At 46.5% G+C, this 25,050-nt stretch overlaps 1 protein-coding gene across 1 annotated transcript in view; it reads left to right on the top strand.

Annotated features, from left to right (window-relative positions):
- MAU2 (MAU2 sister chromatid cohesion factor) overlaps positions 1-25,050 on the top strand; it is an 893,447-nt gene that overhangs the window by 313,805 nt on the left and 554,592 nt on the right. The window contains exons 5-7 of the mRNA XM_069649112.1: positions 434-528; positions 953-980; positions 1,671-1,826. Of these exons, the coding sequence (XP_069505213.1) occupies positions 434-528; positions 953-980; positions 1,671-1,826 (279 nt within the window). The remainder of the gene's footprint in view (positions 1-433; positions 529-952; positions 981-1,670; positions 1,827-25,050) is intronic.

The following is a 25,050-nucleotide window of genomic DNA, read 5'->3' as shown; positions in this document are numbered from 1 at the left end:
CCCTAAAATCATGTTGCTCTTTTACATGAATTCAAATGTTAGTTTGTTCTGAGAAATGTAGTTATGTTCTGTTGCCATTCCGAGTATTTGCATTGCTGTTGGTCTGGTTGGTCATCACAACTTCCTCTCAATCCATTGGTTTTATGAGTTGACTCATCCAAGCATTGTGCAAGTCTAATATTGTGGGCTGTCCAAAAATTGAGTGAAATTGATGAAAAAGCTGTCTGAGCTTTTTTGGAAAATGTCACAAGTTGTGTACTATGGATTCTAGAATCTGTTTTTATAAACCCCTCCAAAGCGATGTTGGCTCAATGGCTTGATTGTGTATTCTATCTGTGGTGTTCAAATCGCACACTATAAATCAATAACATGTTTTTTGTGGTTCATGGGTTCAAAAACATGGTCTTTAAAAAATTGTACATTACATTTTTAGCAACTCCACACGCTGGAGAAAGATTTGGTGTCTGCGTGTGACCTTTTGGGAGTTGGAGCAGAATATGCCAGGGTAGTCGGATCAGAATATACCAGGTATTGAAATGCATAATCTCTGGAATCTTATTTCATTTCCTCATCTGAATAAATTTGTGAAATCACCCTGCTTATATGGGTGAAAACCTTTACGAAGCATGCATTTCACAGTAGTGTTGTATTTCTTCACCGAATCATTGTCTAAAATGCATAAAGACAAAATTGTTGATTATTTGTATAAACTTTTGATATGATATGGCATTTATAACGCGCCTATACACAAGTGTTTCATACTGCAGGGCATGTCTGCTGAAGGATTGTGGTGGCAATTGTGACACAACCAGAGATGTTGATATGCTTGGGTTATATCCCATTTGCATAGTGTCCCTTAAATATTTTGCCTACTAAGAACTTGTGCTTACTGAACATTACTGTAAATAGTTAAAAGATGTGTTCCATGCTAACGTAAAACCTTTTATTTCAGGGCTCTCTTCCTGCTCAGTAAAGGCATGGTAAGTATTTCTTTTTCATTTAATAAAAAGCTGAATGAAAAAAAAAATAGTTTTCACTTGGCTATTAGTAAAGAATTGGTGTTGGTAGAAGTCCTGCCAAAGGATTGAGTCGAACTTGAAGTCAAAATCTGGGAGTGTCCAAAATGAGTTGACCCACTAAATGGCTAATTACCAGTATAGCGAGTGGGAAATTCCGAAACTGTTACAGACGAACTGTTACAATACGCTATATTGGGAGGTATTGAATGTTTATTTGGCATATTTTTTTACTAATTTAGTCTCCTCTTGAAAAATGGCTGTTGTAAACATGCTTCCATTTTAAGGAATTGCTAGCTAGAACATGCCTGTCTTCACATGATACAGCACCATTTGTTGTATGAGTTCAAGCCATTTGCGTGAGTTCCACCTGAGCAGTAAAGATGTTGGAACTGGACAGGCATACATACTCCCCATTTTTTCTTAGTTTGTATTATTGACCTGATTTTACAGAATGTAATGAAAGTATTTTCTGAATCTGAAGTTAATTGTAAAATGTTCCGATTGCTAGGAGTTCTGATCCCTATGAAAGGGATGGCGTGTTTTTAGAACAAGAATAAATCTGACAACTGCAAGAAAAAGCATCACGATGTAGCTTAAAAGCAGATTTTGAATGTGAATTGAAGCTTGACATTAAGTTGCTTTTTTGTGCAGTTGCTTTTAATGGAACGAAAACTGCAGGAAGTGCACCCGCTTTTGACGCTCTGTGGTCAAATTGTGGAAAATTGGCAAGGAAACCCTATCCAGAAGGAGTCGCTCCGGGTCTTCTTTTTGGTACTGCAGGTGACGCATTATTTGGATGCTGGGCAGGTAGGTTGGACTACTTCATACGTTTATTTTTCCATCATTTATATTGATGGTTCTCTTATCAGCTGGGTTTGTAGTCCTAGAAAATGCTTTTGTTGTATTTGGGTCATCTCTTAACGAGTCGCAGATGAAGGCAACATTGTCTTTTCATAGTTGACTGTTAGACAAAATTGTATGCAGTACCCTGTGGGAGACTGCACCAGCCTTGATTTCTTGGTAATAGTTAACCCAACCTTTGGTATAAACATGTACTTCACAAGTTGGTAGTGACTGAGCAGCCAGGCTTATCTCAAGAGGGGTCAATGTGAGCAGTAAGGTTGTGACAGATTCAGAGTGACAATTATCCCAATAAAGACTTACACTCAAGGTTTCTTGATTTAAAAAAAAATATGAATTTAAGTTAGTCGAAGCCTTCTTCAGAAGGGTGCAAAATAGAAGTAACACAAAAATACCCTTCAAAAGTACACTCACTTTATTTAAATAAGTAAATAACCATTTGGGGTGGCACGCAGATTCTTCCTACACCCTGAGGTGACTTAAATAACTAGGATACTGTGGACATTAATTTATCATTGGTACATTTGGAGAAATATGGAGCTTGTGTTGAATAAGGAGAAGATAAGGTAATAATGATGAACAAATATTCTGAAACAGTTAAGTACTTTTTGAACCCTCCAATGCAAATTAAGTTAAACCTTTCCAGGGGGGTTGCGGGGGGTCAGCAAAGCACAAAGTCAGAGGTAAGTCTTTCACAGAGCCAGGATAGCCAATGTTAGTTGAGCAAAAGTCTAGGTGAGCTGAGCCAGTTCTTGATGCAAGGTAAATAGTCTTGCTGAATGTTTTAGGGATTTTTGTAGAAAATGAAATCTCTGTAGGGCCACAAGCTGGGAGGCCTGTGAGGGGCAAAGCTACAAGCAACTCTGCAAATGCAACCAAGGCAGGCAAGTCTCAACTGAGAGCTAGCACGGCTACACAAGGGGTAAGTCCTCTTAGTTTTACAGTACCTTTGGTTAGAAGAAAACTGCTTCCAGCTGGCTTCTATTCCTGTGCAGGTCTGCAGATCCTGTTCATGGGCCTCAGTCAGGGGGACAAGAGGGAGGACGTCTGGGGACTCCTGCACTATGAATGGAAGGTCAGCGGCAGCAATAGGCAAACTTCAGATCAGCGGCACTTTGTGCTTTCAGCTCCTTGCGACTCACAAATAGTAACACAGCGGTTCCTGGGTACCTCTATGGACACTCCTCACATCTGGGGTCCAGCACTCTGTTGAGGTGACTAAAGCTTGGTCAGTCCTACTTCGTGGGAGTCCGGAGGACCTTCCTGGAACTGGGGTCCGACTTGGAGACACTCAATTCTGGTGTTCCTCTACGTGGCAATCGGTTCCTGCAGCAGCAGTGGAAGTACAGGCAGCTCTGAGGATTTCCAGATGAGGTTGTCTTGGTCGATTTTGGTCCCACCAACCCAGGGGAAGATGTCGTCCTTTGCAGGTCTATAGTTGAGGCGAATTCAGAACTTCAAGTCTTCACCAGGCAAACCAAATGTCCAGGAGTTGCAGTAGGCGTCTGTTCCAAGTTCTTTGAATTCCTTCATCCAGTGGTTGACTCTGCCTTTCTAGCAAAAAGCCTTGCCTTTTATGCAGGTTTCTCCCATTCATTTGCAGCCTAGCTGTCAATCACACAGCATGGTGGCTCTCCTCCGAGGACAGCCCTCCAGCCACTCACCCTTGGGTTTATTCCTGTAACCAAGGATACTAAGCACAGGGAGTTTCGTGCACCTCCCTTGCTTTCTGCCCTGCCACACTCTGGAGCCAAACGAAGGGATCAGACCTGCTTTGGCATTTGAGTAAATCTCAAGAAGGACCTTTCCGACAAGAGATGGTGAAAAGATGACCGGGGCCATTTTGACTAAATGGGCACCTATGGATGCTTTACTGCAGCTGCAATTGCAGCCTGCGGTAGAAACACACGATGGAAGGAAAAATATACCACTGCCACCAGCCATTAATTGTAGAAAGGGTAACATAAACATGTTTCCATGAGAAACTAGGCAAAGGATACAAAGTAACCCCTACAGCACCATATGGTAAGGTAGTGTGTGCTGGGTCTAGAAAGTTGCAAATGTAAGTAAAGTCAATTTCATGTCACTGCTCTTGAATATAGTAATTTTTCCAAAAGAAGGTATTTAACCCTTTGGGAAATCTAAGACTTCCCTGTGCCACTGCATTGACGGTGCTGTGTCAAAATGTAAAAATGTCTATGGAGTTTGTCAGAATCAAAAGTCCAAATCACCGAAAAGTACATGAGTGGGGAAAAAGGTCTCGCTGTCTCTCCAGGTTAGAAATTAAGTTATAAAGTCATGCATGCAGAAAGAGCTCGGGTGGTCTGAGGTTGGGAGAATTCTCAGAAATGTTCCCATTCCCTTCTAACATTGACCCTTAAGCTTTGTCAGTAACATGGTTTTTCAGAACCTAATCTGAAGGGTTCTGAGAGGTTACCTTAGTCGTAAACCCTAATGCTACACTAATTCCTAACCAAAAATCTGATGGTAGAGGTGCCGAGCAGTAAGCTTAGACTCTGGAGGAGGTAGGTAGATCTGGTGGAAAGTATACTTGATATTCACCAAGACTGGTAAGCAAACAGTCCACACAGTAAGTACAAAAATGCATGATCGACAGGCTGCATGAAGTTAAACTCACTAACAAAGGCAAGTTAACGCATATGTATTACACTGCCAACGGTAGCGGCCATGTAGTTATGGTTAAGTTGCTAAACTATCGCTCAATTTCCATAACCCCCTTTCTGGGCAAACTCCTGGAAAAGCTGGCCATCTCTCAGCTTAACCTTCATTCAGATTCTGTTGGTTGTCCCCATGACCACCAGTCTGGCTTCAGAGCAGCCAGAAGCACGGAAACTGCTCACCACAATATCCGTGAAGATCTGCTCTACAACCTTGATTCTAACATTCCCTCTGTCCTCATCCTTCTTGATCTCTTCTGCCTTCGACATGGTCAACCACACCATCCTGCTCAACCGTCTCCGTTATGATCTGGGTATCGCTGATCAGGCTCTGGCCTGGCTGACCTCTTTCCTCTCTGATCGACCCTCCCAGGTCCAACTGGGGTCTTTCCTATCATCCATCTTCCTCTCCACCTGTTGGGTTCCCCAGGGTTCTAACCTCTCATCCTGGCTTTGCCATTTTCTGCTCAAATTTCCAGTGCTACGCTGATGACACTCAACTCATTTTCCGGCTGCCCTCGGCCACCTCCTCTCCCTCTCTCATCTCTGACTGCCTAACTGCCATTCAAAATTGGTGTGCTGCCAATGATCTTGGTCTGAATGCCAGCAAGACGGAGATCCTCCTTATCGGCACACCATCTCCATCATTTTCCCTCACACTCTGGCCGGCCTCCCTTGGCTGCCCTCCTACCTCTACCTGCGAGGCTAAGAACCTTGGCGTCATCTTTGACTCCACACTTTCCTTCTCGGCCCATATCTCTGATGTCTCTAAAAAGTCAAACTTCCGACTGCACCTCCTCAGAGGTATTCTGCCTTTCCTCTCCTTCCCCCAGAAGCTCATGGTATCCCAAGCTCTGGTTCTCTCTAGTTTGGACTATTGTAACAGCCTCTTTCTAAATCTACCTGCCTCTACTCTCCGCCCTCTACAACTTATCCAGAACAGGACTGCGAGACTTGTCCTTGGCCTCAAGCCCTGGGATCGTATCTCTCTAGCTTTGAAATCTCTCCATTAGCTCCTAGTGGCTGCAAGGGTTAAATTCAAAACCCTCTGCATTTTCCACAAGGCTTTCTGGGGCCTGGGTCCAAAATACCTTCAGCTATCCCTCCGCAAATACCTCCCCTCTCGAGCTCTTCGCTCCTCTACCTCCAACTCCCTCAGGGTCAGACGTTTTTCAAAGAAACGAGCTGGGGGTAGATCTCCATCTTCGGCTGGGGCCTCGCTCTGGAACAGCCTCCCTAAAACTTGAGGCGAACCATCTCCGGTTCCGGAAGCACCTCAAAACCTTCCTCTTTGCTTCTGCCTTCGCTCCCCTTCCCCCCTGCTGATCTGCTCTCTTGGCACTGTGCACCTGGCCACCCTCTGTCCCCTGGGCCCAGGTACCTGCTCACCCTGCCACCTTCCTGCACTGCCTCCTGGCCACCCTTACAATGGGGACTGTATCTGTACCCATACAGCCCCCCCATTTTTCTTTTTCTGCACTTATTCAGACTTACCCAGTCTGCTGCCTTAAACACAGCACTTGCCACTTGCTGGCTGCACTACCACAGTTTGCCTCAATTTTCTATTTTATTTATCTGCGCTCCTCGACTTCTGCACTTTCCACTCTCCCCCTTCCATGCACTTTTTCCCTATTCACTTTGCCATGCACTTGCACGTTCTCAATGTCACTGGGCCTAGTAAGATCGTTTTTATGTTGTGCTGTGTTCTCCCTTGTTCCCCTCCCTTGCCTAGTCGCGCTCTGAAACACTTGTGTACGCGCTTGATACAAATAAAATATATCATATAAACGCATAGGAAGAGCACTATTTTGGCGGCTTATAACGGTTCCATGTCATTTCATCGTGGGATGTTTTTTCGCGGGGGTTTTTACCATGATTTTTTTGACGAAGAAAGCCATCGGAATTTTGTAAAATATTTTTGGGGGGTTTCCTCCAACCCTCCCATTTTCTTTAATTTGTATTTATTCCCAAACACCCACAACCTATATATATATATATATATTTCCCATTTTTTCCATCAACTGAATGGGGAAAAACTTTGTGCATGGCTACAACCGGAACGGCTGGATGGATTTTCACCAAATTTGCGGTGGGGGCTTGGGCCAGAAAGTGTGCTTTTGTGTTTGGTGGAAGTCGGACCAGTAATTTTTGTGAGAAATACTGAAATGTACGTCCCAATAAATCAGTGTGATATGGGTCCGCTCTGCGGACCCATTTCCCTGTTCGCTCCATGGACCGAAGTCTCATTGGGCTGTGATACGCCGTGCTGTCTGCTAACAGTGGACGTGGTTGGCTGGAGGGAAGCGTGCTGTGCGCGAAAGATTTTGGGAAACTTCACTATAGTGCATCGGAGGACAGTATTGTGGTGTGTGCGCGCGCCAAGGGTCTGCGCTACTGTGTGCATGCCTGGGCCTTTTGTACGTAGCATTGTACATAATAAAATTATTCAGATCTGGCTCCGCTCAGCCGTCCTATTTCCTTGTACGCAGCGCAGTCAAAACTTTGATTGCACTGCAGTGGGCGGTGATGGGATGTGTGGAGGACAATGCAGCGGCGAAAGGATTTGAAAAATATACTGTACAGCATCTGGTGATGGGAAGAAGGGAAGGAAAGGGTGCGGGAGTGAGAAGAGATTCACGTGATGCATATCATTATACAAGAAGACCGTGGTCTGGCGGCACTATCCGTGCATGCTCCGCCAGTGCACGGACACCAACAGGCAACTATCTCGTGTGGTCATTGTAGGCAGCCTTAGGTATGGCATGCAAGCTACAGCGCTGATGTCTTTATTTCATGAGTAGTGGCAGGCACATTTTCAGAAGGGAAGTGCATTCCACGACACTTGAGGATGTAAACATAGCGTGTGCTGTGAGAGGTAAGTCCGCAGCCCCTTGCATGCATGGCTGCAGCCCTAGCACATAACATTATGTCCACTGGTTGAGAGTATCTGACACATTGTTGCTTATTGTGTGCAATTTGGCTGCAATGCACACAATGTTGGTTTTATGTGTGTGGTGATTGGTACAACAACCAACAGTTGTCGGTTAATGGGTGGAGATGGTGCAGTGACCAGTTGTGCAGTGTCTCCACTGCGTGGATTAGCGGACTAGTGTACATATGGAAAAGGTCCTTGTGCAAATGTTTCTTGTATGTGCTTGCGTAGTGTCCATTGCGCAGATTAGTAAGTGTTTCTGTGCAGTAAGCACCATTGGTTCTATGCACATACTAGAGTGGTGGGAGCAGGCTGAATGTTTTGAAGGTTGTCTTGTTTGGTTGGCACGCTTATGCTTTCTGATTGGAAGTGGGTCGCAGTGCCAAACAGTGGTAGGTCACTGCATTATGGTAAGTGGAACACGTGTCCTTGCGTCCCTGCTTTATGGTGTGGTGGTTGAGTGCAAGTGCTGGTGCATATGTTGCCTTTGTGATTTCTGGCACATGCGTACCTGTTCGCCTGCATGGCTGTTAGGTTGTGGGGAGTGTGGCGTAGGCCTGGACTTTTGGGTGCATGGCCAAAAACTATGCACCCAACAGCCTAGGTCTTCATCACAGCCTCCACAATGTAATGCAGCAATTTAGTTGATACTTTGGGTGCATTTGGAGTTGGTGAGTAGCACACAATGGTTGCTGAGGACATTGTGCACTTCGTGGAACAGCAGAATTGAGCTGCTATGTGTACATTATCATATGGTGTACATCGTTGCCCCTGTTGCACAATAGGGAGCCATGTCACCATCTGCGTTTGCTATGGGTAGACCCTTATAAGACCCTTGCTTGAAGTGTTTTACCACATTGTCATGAAGGGAAGTCATCAGCATCAGAAAGTTGCACAATGTACACAGCCACTCACATACTGGTATGCACAGGCAACGCAATGTAATTCAGCAATGTATGCATAGATGTGGCCGAGGGGAAAGTTGGCAGGTGCATTTGCAGATGGCGCCTGCATTACACATGATATGGGAAGTAAAACATAGGTTGCACTAGGGTGTGCAGTGTGTGGTGAGGCCCAGCGGTCAGTGATAGAGCAATGGAAAAAGGGGGGAACCATGGAGAACACAGGAAACGTGCAATGTACACTCCAGTAAGGTGTGTGGTGTGGCCTACACCTGTAGGCCCTTCCATGAATCGGTGGCTACCTTGTACTGGCGAAAAAGTGCTGTGGGAGAAGTAGGTTTTATAATGTTGCCTTAGATGTGCGCTTTGTCATTATTGCATAAAATGTTGCTTGTATGGTTGTGTGAATTGTTTCCAATTCTTACACTGTGTAGTATATGCCTGTACCTGATGGAGTGACTAGTCCTCCAGTGTGTCCTGTGGGAGAAGAGCTGAAGTAGTGGCTGCTTAGAAGTGGCTAGAGATGACGTGCATGTACCTGGCCACTTTTTCACCAGCATAAGTTTATGTTGAGCTGGGTGTGGGCAAGGTCTACATTGTTGATGTATGGCAAAAAGCCTGTAGCCCCGTCACCCAAGAGGCTGGGCCTGCTCAATAGCACGCCACCATAATGCAGACATGCACTTTTACGTATGCATGTCTCCGATGGTGGTGACATTGAAAAAATGGTTCTACAGGACATTTTTAGATGTGGCTGAACAGCACAAGTGAGCTGATATGCCTCTGGTACCATATGATACCCATTAAGCCTCCACCTTGGACATTAGGGAGCCACATGGCGCTACTTGTGGTTGATACGAGTTGCCCTGTGCACTACTCATGTTATGTTTGTGGATTGTGGTATGTGGGAAATGTTCTTTCATGAGGCCATTAGGTTGTGCTGGCTGTAGGTAAGGCCTACAGTATTGGGTACATGGCCCTTTGCCGTAGGACGTTGGTTATGCACCCAAGAGCCTATCCCTTGACGACAGCCAGCATACCATTCTGCAGCCATGTAGATTTTCATCTGTTTCTGTCCGAGGATGGTGACCTTTGAATAGTGGGTGCGGGGAGCATTTTACACTTGGTGGAACAACCAAAGTGAGGTGCTATGCGTTCGCGAGCACATGGTGTAGGTAATTGCACATGTTGCACATTAGGCTGTAATTGTCCCACAGCTGCAGGTCGGCAGGTGTTTTATAAACAGAAGCGGGTGTGCTTTTATGTGCAGTGCTGGGATATGCCGACATTAAGGAGCAAGATTTGCAGTGGTTCCAAGGACATGGAATTTTGTTGCCCTTCATTGGCAATACTGTTTTGTTGCCACTCTGCACCCTGCGTTGCATACAATCCTGTAGAACTGTAAGAGAAGCGTTGACGTTCAGTACGTCCAAGTGTGAGGGAAGGGAACAAACTCGTCGGAAGACATAAACAAAATGTGTAAGCAAGCATGTACATAACAGGAGAACGCCCCCCACCCTCCAAAAAAAACCTTTTCTTGTCAGACCTTACTACAGAACCATCTCCTGCTGTAATAGTGGAGCCTACCCAGTACAGCTGTGCAGACAATTATCTTTTAGAAAGTTGCTTTCCCAGGGTACGATCTATTGAATGCTAGTGGGGAAAATATTTTGTAGCATTGTCAAGCAAAGCGGGGAGTTCCTATGTCGATATTACACTGTGTGACATGGGTCATTGAGAATGTTTGAAGCACATATCACTAACGTGCCACTTCTTTGTAAAAAAGTTTTTAAAGACCGTAATGGCCGCTCAGTGGCAAATACCGTGCGCAGAGGCACTTAGAGCACAGTAATACGCACACTGCAGAAGCATTTCTCATCCCTTAAATTTGTGGTGGTTGCATATGTTGAATGTGGATGCACGCATTTATTACCGAAATTTGTACTGTACGTGCTGGCAAGTGACCGTACAGTAGCAGGCTGACTTTCTAACAGTATTTATGAACTGTTGTGCAGCACAGTGTTCGATTGTAATGTCTTGGATGGCATTGGTGGAATTGTTTGCCCATTTACCCATACCCAATGAGGTGGTGCTGGACAAATGGTAGTGGAAAGGGAAGGAATTCTACTGCTTTCCTGTGCTTTGTATGTGGTTGCCCAATGAACATGGGACTTTCGGGATTATCCAATGAGGTATTGTGGGTGTGGTTCACAGGAAGGGACGTTCAAACTGCTCTACATTATTCACTGCGTAGTGAGGCCGGCTGACATCGGGAAAACCCATTGTGTTGCCTATAGGTGATGCCTTTATACTAGATCTGCACAAGTATGCCCTGGAAAGAAACTTAGATGCCAATTTTGGGTTGGAAGTAGTGATCGCATTGTGGAACGGTGTCTACGAGTGCAGTTTCGCTGACATGGATGCACTTTGCAAAGACATTAAAGTTTCGGTAGAGGCGAGGTCATCGTCCTCCACTACGGCGGCATGCACATTGTTCTTGTTTAGATTTGTTCCATCGATTAAAGAGGTTGCTAAAGCTAGTGAGGAGGCTTTTCCCCCCACTGCCAATGTGCTATTCTCCTCGATTACGTCACGAAGAGTGTGGTCCACTGCTCACGGATGTTCCAAGCCAGACGCAGAAAGGTGTCTCAACTGAAGCATGTATACTTTTTTGTCTGCTGCTGGGATTTTCTTCTGCAACAATGACCTCATTAGTTGTGGAAATGCAGAATTTTTCCAACCAGGTGGCTTGTCTTTGCCTCCCATTGGCAATGCTGTTTTGTTTGCCCTTCTACAAGATGCAGTGAAGTTTACTGTAACAATGACCGCACAAGAAAACAGAAAAAAAAAATGAAAAGGTGTTCCTCTAAAGCATGTAAAATACAAAAAATAACACTGATCTTTTAAGAGCCGCCCCTGATAACAAACTCCCCCTTCCCTGGTTGCACGTTATGCCCCCACGCTCTCACGCAGCACAAAAGCCACATCCTGGGATTTTCAGGATGGCGGCGATGGCAATGGGACTATGGAGCCACAGGGATAGTGCAATAACATTTTTGGGCAGGCTGTGTACGCAGAGGTCTGATGCACAGAACTGATACTGTTACATTGAGACCTTTTCAATGTCATTGGTGGAAGCGTGTTGAACTATTCAACAGTACGCAATGACGGCGTGCTGCAAAGAACAAATTGGAAATGGAAGAAGGAATGTTTGTGCTTCAAGGCCGTTGCTGTCCTTGGGTACCCGCACGTGCCTATACTCCCTTTTTCTGGAAGTTACCAATGACATTGCAACAATGGGGACTATCGATGTTATGGGTGCCACAAAGGACCGTTCATGATTTTCGCCACTAGTGTGCGTACCTACGCACAGTGACATATCTGGTACTAGTTGCAGATGCACTGTAGATTAGCAGATGTGGTGCACCATTACTTGCAGGGCAAACCTATGTGCCGCAATGTGCTGCTCAGAGAAGGTGCAAACACACTATACAGCACTTCTATGGTGTGCCTTTTGGGCAGATTGTTCTGGACATTTTCCACCCGGAAAGCAGCCGTACATTTTTCGTAAACATGCATGTGCAATGGGACATAGCAATGTGTTTGTAAGCCTGCCCTTTCCACAAAATACTGTGTTCATTGCTCAACTGTATACTTTGCCGCTGTTGGAGAGTCTGGCTCCTGTCCCTGAAATGAGGGCCCACATGCACAGTCGGTGTGGTCGGCTAGTCACGTTGGCACTGCTGTCATGCAGCTCGAAAGGCACATCCGGGGACTTTGAGGATGGCTGCTATGGAAATGGGACTGTACTGCCACAGGAATTGTACAACTACGTTTGTGGCCGCAGTGTGTACGCAGAGGGTTGTTGTAAACAAATCCTGTGACATGGAGAGCTCTTCAATGTTATTGGTGGAAGCGTGTGCAACTTTTTACTAGTAAGCAATGCCGCTGTGCTGCAAAGAAGACACAACAAAGGGAAGAAGTAATGTTTCAGCTTCACCCAGACAAGGCCATTGCTGTACTTGGGTCAAAGCACGTGCGTATACTCCTTTTCTGCAAGCTGCTTATGACATTGGGACAATGGGGACGGTTTCTGGTGTGGGTGACAGGAAGGGACGTTTATAATTTTGTCCACTATTGTCCCTGTTCAGCCAGAGTGAAATGGTTGCTGGTAGTTGCAGACGCACTGTAGAACACCACTTTTAGGTATTCCACCATTGCGAAAAGTGAAATGCACACAATTTCTTCTAGAAATGGTTTCAAGAGACAGTTTTACCTCAGCCTACCCAGGCTTGTCATATGCATTGGTGACATACCGCTCAAGAACATTCAGAGGCCCCCGCATTGTTTGTGTACCTGGTGCGGTCTGACTGATTGTGTAGGCAACTGAGTGGTATATTATGTTATTTATTTTTATTCGGCTTTGTAGTGCGCACTAGCAGCCAAAGGGCATCGAGGCCCTGTTGCATGACATTGTCTTAGTTACATAGGGATACTTGGCTCTTGGTTACAGTGATATCTTATAAAAACCTTAAACACAATCCAATCCCTTAACCAATCCGAACACACAAGTATACAATCAATGTACAAAAGAGAAGCTAATTTAAAGCATAACCTGTCCTAACCAAGAAAATCGTTCTCATGGCCACCAAGGAAGGAAGTATCTCCTTCCCTGCCATCAAAGAAACATTGGATTATGAAACCCATTCCATTCAACTAGTACAAAAGCATTCACAAATTGTCTGAACTTATAAAACAAACTGCCAAGTCATAAATGGGATAAATCAACATAAGAGTACTTTTCACCTCCTGAAGATCCACACTTTGTGGCTAAACACGTGTTGAGTACCTTTCCTTCAATAACTAAGGATTCTTTTCTCAAATGATTTTGATGTAGCTGTGTCATACTGTTTTATTACAGACTGTCCCAAATTGCCATAGTTGTGCTTCTTTGGCAGTAGTTGGTGTGGAAGTCAAATGTAGCTCCTGTTAACTGTTATGCTAGACAGGCCCTTCTCTGCTACACATAGCATCTACATTGCTCCCAGCTCACCTGATTTTGGAACCCTGTATTCTAGGTTTGCTCATATTTTGGCCCAATTTTTCTGATGCTTACTTATTTCAATGTAACGTGTATTGTAACACCAAGTACATTTGTTTGTTGCAAAACAAAATCTTTGTCAAGGAACTCTTTGCTCTTTAAAACATTACTGCATTTATCTACTGAGTATACTATTATCACTTACTTGCTCGTCCTTACTCATTGACATGTTTGTTTTACCCAGACCTATCACAGTGGTTAATTCGTACAGAAGTAGCACATGTGTCGAGATCTCATACGTTGTTCACTAGGTTTCATCCAGTTCTGAAAATGCAAAGTGAATGGTGAATTACATTATGTTTCAAGAGGAAATTGTGTTGTGCTGAGGAAGAAACTGGTGACACTATGTACACGTGACTCATTTGGTACTTCTCTTTATCCTGATGGGTAAGAGAATATGGAATGGAGCACACCAGGCACTCCGCTGCTGTGATCTCTTGAAGGCCATATGCCAACTGAAGTTATTTACTGTGATAAGGTCAAAGTTAATGTGAAATCATTTCCTGTTATGTCCTGTCATTTCATTGGGTGAAGTTGATGTGGCATTTCCCGTTATGTCATCAGTATGATAGGTACGATTTTTGAAGCGTTGACATCCCTACATATTTTTGGGCCCAGAATATTGGCATCTATGATTTTGGACTGTCTGCTAGACTGGTTTTGGGTGTACTATGCAAACTGTTGCCAATTTTCGACGGAGTAATAGGGGGCAATACGTGCGCTGTCCATTTTGGGAGGATGCTGGATACTTATATGGTGCACTAGGTGGGATGCATATTTGCATACTTATCTGTAGGACGTGGGAGCACGCCTCGACCACATTAATGTTCCTTTGCATATGCTGCAGAGTGCTGATGTTACCAGGACACACAGGCACACATACACATGCCTGTACTTTCAGTACGCACAAATGTCCGTTCCCATGCGCATTGCTAGGTGGTGGACAACCTGCGGCCATGCGTAGCCTGCTGCCTTCGTACGGATGCGTACATTGTAATTATTCCGTAGGACACTTATCTTTTGCTTAATTGCAAGCATTGCAAGGAGGACTGTGTGCTGCGGAGTCTGAATGCTATTTCAAGAAAAAAAGTATACCACCCAAACACTTAGCAACACTATCATTATTGTTCACTTTTGCACATTCCTACAACCCATGAGGGAAGGGGTAGCACAATTCCATACTTACTGTGGGGAAATACGGATTTGCAGAACTTCGTTGTTGGGGAAAGAAGAGATTGCTGTGTCACTGTTGCTCAGCCATGACATGATTTCCGAGGGCATGGCGGCCTGCGACATGGGGAAGGAGTATAAGTGCAGGTGTGCCACAGCCATTTCATCCAAAACATTTGTTTGTACACAACTTGTAAGTGGGCCCACATTTTTTCCTATTTGCCTTCCAGCCTCTCCTTTTTGCTATTTGCATAGTTTCTTTCCTTTGCTATGCGCAAATGGTGTTGTGCAAGGATTGCAGCTTCCACTGCCTTGATTTCGTTTCCGGTATGTTTTTATCACAATGCAGGAATATATAGTACATAATGTACGCTTGACACTATAGTGCGTACCAATGGGGTTACTGTAGAAAGTCATTCTCTTATGAGGGGACATTTCTTTCCTGCAATTCGAAGTTGCTTGGGGATTGCTGCGTTACAAAGACAAGTTATACATATGTACATACATATGTACTGTTGCATACTGCAACACCTGTGTAATCATTAGATACGGTTCTGCTTCTTTACTACATTGTACTGACATTTGCGCTAAGCTCTTGTCTGTCGTTACTCTGCCTGTTTGTTCCCATGCACAGTAGCAATGCAGTGCGATTGGTGAAGGCAGACGTTAATTTTGTTGTTGATGCATTCCTTTATGGTGTCCTCACAATGATTTTCTCCTGTTTGCTTTGCACGTACACTATTTCTACACCTACTCCATTTTCTCTTGCCATTCTTTGCTATGCTGCTTTCATACATTTTTTGCGTTTGGTGATTGGCACCACTATCTAAGAGCAGGTGCCTTCCTGAGCAGGCTTGATGCCACTCGATGTGCGCAACCAGATGCATAGTCCACGACTGCTGTCTGTGTTACCATGCTGCTAGCAGTTTCACTATGTTGGGGAGTTCTTTAAAAAGAAAGGATATTCAGCTAAAAACCAATGAAATTAACTGGCAAAAAATCTTAACCTTTTAAGTGCCATGGGTTCACCATTGACTCCCCCCCCCCCCCCATCCTCCCAATGACGAGGCCTCTTTTGGTGATTTTGGTATGTCGCCATTCAATGCCTGCTGACTTTTCTGTTACATGAGATATCTCGGCCAAATTTTGCTCCTTTTCCCCCCCACATGTAGGCGGTCATAACGCCATCCAGGAATCCTAGTTTGCTGTAGGGGGGTGAGATGATAACCAAAAAGGCGGGAAATTTTGGGTTTTTAAAAAAAACTGCCAATAAAATGTGTGAAGAAGCCTGTGCTTTTTTTTCTTGTAAGAGCTAGGAACAAATGGTTTGCTGTGCTGAATTCCCCAATTTCCTGGCTTTCAAGAACAGGTTGAGCGGAAACGAAAAAATGTTATTTTGATATGGTGATCAACCGTTTTGTGAGAGGTAGGCGATTTTGCCAATTGGACATGCGTGGATGGAATGGAAGAAAAGGGTAGGAAAACCAAATTGGAGGACAGAAAGGCATACATTTCTGAAAAGTAGACACAATTCCAAGTTTAGGAAGGGGTGATTTGCGCAGGTCAGGCAACAACTAGGTAGGGGAAAATTCCAGTGTTTGGGGAAAAAGGTATGTGGTGGACATTTGGTGGCTTGGTACGGCAATGGCTTCTATGAATTTTGAGAAAACCAATGTTCCACTACGTCTCCCCCCCCCCCCCGACGTTTGCAGTTGAGGAAATCGCACATTTTTTGTAGTGTTTCACAAAACAAGAAATACCACAAGCCGAACACTGAGCCATGGTACACAGGAGTTTTATGCTTTACTGCCTGAACAGAGGTATTTAGCATGTGTAAATCAGGAAAATCAACGTGGTGAGGAACGGCAAGCATACATTTATTCAAAGAGCACAGGCAGACCTTTTCGAGGGTAGGTGACTTGTGCATGTTACAAAAGTGTATGGTGCCTAAAGCAGCGACTAAATGTAGGGCACATTTTGGAAATGAAAGGGTTGTGTGACAAAGGGCCTCCAGCAAATGGGTCGAAACACGTTGCCAACCGATGTCATACCTTCCCGCGTTCCCACTGGTGGCCCGACAAAAACAGTACCTCACGTGTGCACCTACCTGGGCGCAAAGAGGAAAGCCTAAAATACGGTTAACACCAAGTCTTTTTCGACAGCTGATTTTCAGGATTTTTTCTGAAGTGCCCCCCGTACAGATATGAGCTAGGGTGTTGAAGCCATCAAGGAAAAAAGGGAACCCCATGCATTTCTGAAGACACCCGTGGGAATCCAAAGATGTCTGACTTATGCAAATCTCCCCAGAATGTATTACCCACAAGCCCCGCCAAAGATCCACATGGGAGAAGGCTGCCCAAGGCCAGGGTCATTAAAGCCATCTTTGCTAGAGCTCTGGGTGGCCTGAGATACAGCTTCTCCCCACCAGGGAGTCCCGGCAGTGTGCCAATACCTCCCCGAAGGGAAAAGCTGTGATGCAGCCCAGCTGCAACTCCAGGATGGTTGGAGGTTATGTCCCCGGCCTTGGACATCCATGTACCATGTGGGTGTACGTCCCCTAAGCACAGTGGCAGCTCCAGTGAGCGCCGGCAGGATCCCCATTCCTCCCCGGAGGTGTCATCTGTAATGTAGTACAGCCACACGAGCAGCCTGGGCTTGTAGACGGACAACTCACATGGGAGACCTCTTCTCCCAGGGTAACACCAATGTTCTGCTGGCATGGGGGGCAGTTTGTGGCCTGCCCCTGCAATTGTGTCCCAGCCCACTGAAATATCTGCCCAGATGGCCCATTCCCACCCACACCACCAACCATCCAGCCCCAGTCTCCCCCACCCCACTGACAAGTGGGCCTTAACCATAGAATAATAAACATTACTTGCGCAACGTTGCAGCTTCTAACGTAGAAAAAGCTGTAAACGAAACAAACGTTACCTACGGTCACCCCAGCAAAAACTAATCTACACTCATGCCCCCCTTTTTAAGCCATCCATGGTGGTCTACTGAACCTCCCCCCCCTCCAGTGAAAACACATACACATTTACCCCTTCCTATGGGCAAAAATCTGCGCCAAGGGAAGTTTGGTAAACAAAGAAAAAAACTGAAAATGGTAGGCTGCATTTTAGTGGGGGGGGGGCTGATGGACACCCTAAACTGCTAGGGAATTTTGAAATGTAAAGAGGGTTGCACCTCTCCATCCTCCCCCCAAATGGAGGGGCGGGCCATCTCATGTAGCGATCTCAGGTGGGAGGGGGGTTACGGGCAGATAAGGTGGGGGCCTGTCATGCACTCTTCCCTGGGGGTCAGGTGTTCCTTCCTAGGAGTAGATATCTGCCCCAGGGAGGGATGCACGACATTGCCCCACTCCATTTTCGGTTGGGGGGGGCAGAGGGCCACCACCCCTTCCCATTACAAAATTCCCCAGCGCTTTGGGGTGCCCCACAGCCCCCCTTAAATGCGGTCTACCATTTTCACTCTTTTGTTTTGTTTACCCAACTCCCCTTGGGGCAGATGGGCACACTAGTGTGCCGTTCGGCACCCAGGGTGCCCTAAACCTACTGTCCCACCCATTGGGGGGCCTGTCTGACATTTTGTGGTGGCCACCTCACCCCAAATGGGTGGGGGTGGCACCTCATGCAGGCCTCCCTGGGTCTCCTATGCATGGCTGCATTAGGTACACCCCCCCTCCATTTGGGGGTGGGGGCGAGGAGGGCTAACAAGAAATGTGGGACAGGCCCCTAAGTGGGTGGGGCTGTAAAGTTTGGGCTCCCTGGGGCAGATTGGCACCCCATGTGCCAATCTGCGCCAAGACAAGTTTGGCAAACAAAGAAAAAAATTTGAAAATGGCAGGCTGCACTTGGGGGGAGGGAGGATGGGCTGAGGGGCACCCTAAACCGCCAGGGAATTTTGTAATGTGAAGGGTTGGCCCTCTCACTACACCAAATGAAAGGGGGGGCCATCTCATGCAGCCCTCCCTGGGGTCATATGCCCCTTCCTAGGAGCAGGTAACTGCCCCAGGGCGGGGTGCATACCATGGCCCCAGTCCATTTTGGGTGCGAGGGAAGGGACACCCTCTTTCCATAAAAACAATTCCCTGGTGGTCTAGTGGAGGGTGGGGAGGGGGGCACTCCCCCAACACCATCAATTTGTTTCCCTTAATTTTTTTACTTTTCTTTCTTCCAAATTTCCCCCACCCTGGGGGCATATGATCACCCATCTGCCCCCAGGGGGATCTAACCTGCAGACCCCATCTTTTGGAGGGCCTGCACACCTATTCCTGAGGCCCTCCCCTCCAATTGAATGTGGGGCCATATCATTTACTCCTGCCTGGAGACAGAAATCTGGCTACAAGGGGTGGCCCCCCTTTCTACTCGTTGTGGGAGGGTCACCACAACTGGTGCCTAGTGGCCCACCCATCCCCTGTTGCATTTTTTTATTCAATTTTTCCTCTTGCCTGGGGGTAGGTAATTGCCAATCTGCCCCCAGGGTTATCCATATGTGCCCCCTTTGGGGGCCAGGGTGGGAGAGGGCCGATTACTGTAAGCAGCCCACACCTCCCCCGCTTCTAAAACAGTTCCTTGGTGGTCTTGTGGGCATTGCTGGGTGCGGATAGAGCGCTCTGCGCCCAGCTATGCTACATGAAAGTTGTCGTTGGAAAGGGGACATTCTTCGCTTTCCGAAGATGCCTCACTCGATCTCCGGCTTGAAATGCTGCCGGAGATCGACGGTGAGAAAGATGGAGACTCGCCTTTCATTTTCACTGCAGCAGCACGAGATGGCTGCCACAGTGAAAATTACTTTCACGTCGGCATGCATTACACACACCGATGTGAAACTGAAGGTAATCCTGCCCCCGGGCAGTGAGGAGGGACCTCCCCGTTGCAGGGATTGCACAACAACGTGCCAGAAAGGACGAGGTATCTCGTCCTTAGCAACACGGAGGTAATGTCAAGGACGAGATACCTCACCCGTGGCACTTAAGGGGTTAAAGGAACGTTATGGTGAAGCTGCACTAGCAAAAACCTATGTAATTCAATGGACAAATGATGTTACAGGGGTGTTATGGTTACAGGTAAAAATGAGAAAAAAAAAACATTTTCAAGTTATGTTAAAGGTATTTGTACCGCGCACTGTCACCAACGTATTTGGTCCCCAGGCGCTCAGGCGGATCTGTAAACGATAAAGGTGGGATGGATTAGTACGGTGAAGAAGGGAGTAGGATAGTGAGAGGAGTGGTGTTCTGTTGGCAGCTTCAACTCAGTATACACCGGGTGCTGAGCTTTGATGCGGGTATCGGATCGGGGTCAGTCCGCGTGTGCTGTTCCGGCTTAAGTGGTGGTGTGGTGTTGTGAAGTGCGTGCGGCTTGTTGTGCTAGAGATGGTTGTGTGTTTTTTTTAGTGGGATAGGTATGCAGAGTTGGAGCTTAGATTGGTTAATGGGTTACCTGACCTTTGCCATGCTAACATTCATAGTTCTGTCTGAATGTGACACCTGTTGGTCCTCACGTTCCCATCTAGATGCGGCGCAGGTCAATGTTTGGGACTCCATCCAGGTGTGGTCATGCCAACCCTCACACCCTCATCCAGATGCGGTGCAGGCTACTGTCTATAGACCCGTCCAGGTGTGAGCATGCTAACATTCACAACTCCATCTGAGCGCCACGCAGGCCGGTGTTCACAATTCTAGGTGTGGCACATGATGGCATTCATGTTTTTTCTGGGCGCGGGCATGTTATCCTTCAATCGCGGGCCAACGTTTATCTAGATACGTCTGCCGGTCTGGATATGTTCGTCCGGTACGTACGAGTGGGTGAGTCGCTTAGGGCTTTAGTCTGGGACTAGGTATGTGGTCAGTCTCTGCAGCCTTCCTTTGTGGCTATTTTCCATGATGTCTTATGCTCTGTCGGATGGTTGGTTATTTGGTTCGAGTGTTTGTCCGATATGAGAGTGGTCGAGGAGGTTGGATTTATTTTCGTCATTGTTTTAATGTTTGGGCATTCTAGTGCGTCTCCGTTGTGGTTATGCTTTGAAGAGCCATGATTTGAGCAGTTTCCTGAATGCTAGGTGGTTTGTATTTGTATTGTATTTGTTGTAGGTAGGTCATACCAGGTTTTGGGTGCCTGGTGAGAGGACGACGATCCACTGAGTTTTTTTTCTGTTGTAGGGTTTTGGTTCCAGGCGTATGTCGGTGCTTGATCTTAGTTTTCTTGTTGGTTGGTGTAGGCGTAGTTTGTCGCTTAGGAATTCTGCGCCTTGTTTGTGTATGGCTCTGTGCGTGATGCACATGGCCTTGAACTTTATTCGTTGTTTCAGTGGTAGCCAGTGTAGTGATTTTAGCACGGGTGTGATGTGTTCTCTTCTGGGTAGCTTGAGGAGGAGTCTGGCTGCTGCATTTTGTATGCGTTGTAGTTTTTTTAGAAGTCGTTCGGGCATGCCCAGGTATAGGCTATTGGCGTAGTCTACTCTGGACATGATCAGAGCGATGATGGTAATTGTTTTGTTGGTGAATGACAGGAACGGTAGGATCCTTTTTGCTGCTCGCAGGAGGAAGAAACATTTCTTGATTACCGAGTTTACTTGTGGCTCCAGAGTGAGGTGGTTATCCATCAGGACCCCTAGGTTTTTTACAGATGCTTTTTCAGGTTCTGGTGTGGTGCCAAGCTCTATTGGCCAGGGGATGTAGTTGATGTCTCCTCCCTTTCTTGAGACAATCCTAATCTCTGTTTTGCCCGGGTTGATTTTGAGATGGTTGAGGTTCATACAGTTGAACCTGTATATACAATACAATATGTCGCGAAGGCAACAGTGTGGTGTTTGCTTCCTGGGTGTCTTGTATGTTGAAGATTATTGGAGTATCGTCAGCGTAGTTGTAGCATGTGAGGCTGTGTTTTTTGATGAGTTTGATTAATAGGTACATGTAGATGTTGAATAGAAGCGGGGAGAAGGATGATCCTTGTGGTACTCCGCACGTGGCGACTCTGGGTTTGGATTTACAAGGTTTCATCCATATTGTTTCTGTTCTGTTTGTTAGGAAGGATTTGATCCATAGTAGGGCAGTGTCTGTTATCCCTAGTCCTTCTAATCTCTTTGAGGATGGCGTGGTTGACAGTGTTGAAGGCTGTAGACAGATCAAGGAGCATCAGGGTGGTGCTGTTGTCTGAGTCTGCGTTTGTTTTTAGGTCGTCCCATATTGAGAGGAGAGCCGATTCTGTTCCTCTCGGGTCTGAAGCCAACTTGTGCCTGGTCTAGTAGGCAGTGCTCTTCTATAAATTCTTGGGTTATTAGGTAGACGTACTTTTCTAGTAGTTAGGCTATGTAGGGTATGTTGGAGAGTGGTCTGTAGTTAGAGAAGTCCTCTACGTTTCCTGTTATGTCTTTGAGTAGCGGCTTGATGTAAGCCGATTTGAAGGCCTGTGGTACTTTACCTGTAGAGGTTGAGAGGTTGAGGTTGTTTCTGTGGTAGTCCATGGGGGTTCCTTGTTTGAGAATTGCTTTGTTTATGTCCGGGGGGCAAGGGTCTAAGCAACCATAACTTGCACCACCAGTGTGCACTGCAAGGACTAACACCCATGACATCAAAGATGCCATCACAAATTTCACAAATGGACCAGAGAAGTTTGAGGGTTGCATGAACAGGCTGGAAAAGTTTGTAGAATTTTCAAAAAGGTTTGCTCCTAAAAGGCCTCGTGAAGAGAGCCCTTAGCCATAGGTGTATAAGTTCCAGAAAACTTCTAATCCACTTCATGAGGTAGTTTTTTTTTTTTTTACCTTACTGATGATTGAGTTCCTATCGACCCATACATACAGGATGTTGATCCTACTGACCAGCCAGTAGTTGACCCACCTTGGGCGCCCCGTACCCCCGATGTATGGACACCCCCCACCATTACATCAGGCATCACCCTTTGATGGCCAGATGGTGTTTAACGCCATATTAAGAAAGCAGCCAAACATTTCCAAATTGCCACGTAGGAGGCAGTGCCAGATTAAAATTTTGTTGAAGACATTTTAAAGAAGCCTCCTGCCAGTCAGGCTATCCCATTACTTCTGTTAAGACGCATTGCTCCTTCATTATTAACATCCTCAAAAACCAGGGCTGTTAATCCACAGGTGGAAAAGCTTTTTCGCCCCTCCCGACCCCCTTTACATTTGGGGGCATGCCGCCCTGGATTCTCTGGTGGTCACGACCAGGAAGAAGGCAGGTGTCCCCTTGTCCACAGGCGAGGCACCGCCTGACAAAGAATGTATGAAATTGTATGCTCTGGGAAAGAGAATCGCCACTGCGGCAGCATACTCTACCCATATAGCCAACACCACGCTGTTGGCCAGCTACTCAGACGTTCAATGGAACCTGCTGCAGGAGGGCCCACATGAAGTCCCTGTACAGGTGCGTACTTGCCTGCTTACAATTATATCTGAGGGTAAGCGGGTAAACCACAACATTCTCAAAAATACTCTGCTGAGACAGCGGGAAGGACTTTAGCCCAGGGTACCCTGCTAAAAGTCATGCCTGGGTGAAGAATTCCGGGTTCAATCCAGAGACTCGGACGTCCTTAATCAACAAGCCGGTGGACGACTCTAACCTGTTTGGCAAGGCCGTTGATGAGGCACTGGAAAAGCAACAAAGGAACACAAGACTTTGAACCAAATTATTGAAAGACCCTTTCAACAGTGAGAGGAGGTTCTCGCTGCTCCTTTAGTGGCCAATCCTACTTGCTCCCCTCACAACCAATATGCTTCCAGGAACAATTGGTCCTCCACTACCCTGTATCCACCTAGGGGACAACGCTGTGGGAAAGGAAGGGGCCGTAATTCCACCCCAGAGGTTCCCCGGCCTCCAGCCTGACTTCCAGATCCAGGTCCCCTCCCATGACTCCCCGGTCGGGGGACGTATAACATCATTCCTGCATGCATGGGAGGGGATTACAACAGACCAGTTGGTGCTCAAGACCGTCGCCCACGGGTACTGCATAGAGTTCAGCCGACCACCTTGATTCAGACCACAAAGATCAAGACGCGTAAGGATCCTGCTTCAAGAGGTGGAGTTCCTGCAGGATAGTGCGCTATCAAAGTCGTCCCTCTTCTACAGGTAAACAAGGGTATTTATTCAGTGTACTTCCTTGTACCCAAAAATGATCTCACCATGCTCCCTTTGCTAGACTTTCGGTTGGTGATACTGCGAGAGGTAATTCCTCTGCTAACACAAGAAATTACATGGTAACATTGGACATAAAAGATGCATACTTTCATATTTCAATGTTGCCTGCAATACCGAAGGTTCATGATGGAGGACAAGTACTACCAATTCAAGGGCCTTCCTGTCGGCATTGCCTCAGCCGCAAGGGTGTTAAGAAAAGTACTGGCAGTGGCAGCAGCACACCTGCGCAGGCAGTCTATTCCAGTTTACCCTTAACTCAACGACTGGCTCATATCGGGGGATTCCTACGGAACATGCCTGTCCAATACCGAAAAGTTGATAGACTTCTTATTCAGTATAGGATTCTCCATAAACGAGAAGTCCAGCCTAGACCCCAGTCAAGTCAAGCAATTCGTGGACACTTTAATTCAGACAGACGACAGCCTTGTCTTCCCCTCCAACGAGAAGATAAAAAACATGCTATTTCAGATCCTTCAATATGTAGCCGGTCGAGAGGTGACGGTACGCAAGGCCATGCGACTGTTAGGATGATAGGTTCCTCACGCACATGGCGTCAGGCCAGCGGACAATGGGACAATCTAGTGGTTGTCTCGGCAGCCCTCGGTCTCTCTCTAGTTGTGGTTGAGGGAAAACCTCTTGAAGGGTAAAACCTTCAACAGCCCAGCAGTAGAAGCCAGTCTCACAACGGAAACATCTCAGTGTTGGGGGCTCACCTGCTTCAGCAGACGGCGCACAGCGTTTGGTCTCCAACGGTAGCGTTCAACCACATAAACCTGTTGGAGCTGCTAGCGACATTCAAAGCATTAAAGGCCTTTCAGACACAGTTGCAGGGGAAAACAGTCCTAATCCACAGACGGAACCACAGCCATGTACTACCTGAACAAGCAAGGGGGCACTCACTCTCCAGGGCTATCCAAACTGTCCCAGTACATTTGGAAGTGGGCTCTCAAACACAAGATGTTCCTGTTGTCTCAACACGTTCCAAGGGAACTCAATCTTCTGCCGGACGTGCTCAGCAGAGACTTCCCACTGCCCTTAAAATACAAATGGCGACTACACGAAGACATTGTATCCAACATTTTTGCAGAATGGGGCTTCCCAGAGATCGACTTGTTCGCAACTCTGGAGAACGCACAATGCCATGATTATGCCTCCAGGTACCCTCGGAACCGATTCAGAGGGAACAGTCTCTGGATAACCCGGTCAAGAAAATGTGTGGACCCCCAGCCCCCT

Source organism: Ambystoma mexicanum, chromosome 1p, assembly GCF_040938575.1.
Source record: "Ambystoma mexicanum isolate Mex_15411 chromosome 1p, UKY_AmexF1_1, whole genome shotgun sequence".
In the NCBI taxonomy this organism is placed as follows: domain Eukaryota; kingdom Metazoa; phylum Chordata; class Amphibia; order Caudata; family Ambystomatidae; genus Ambystoma; species Ambystoma mexicanum.
This window is presented reverse-complemented; position numbering and strand designations above follow the sequence as displayed.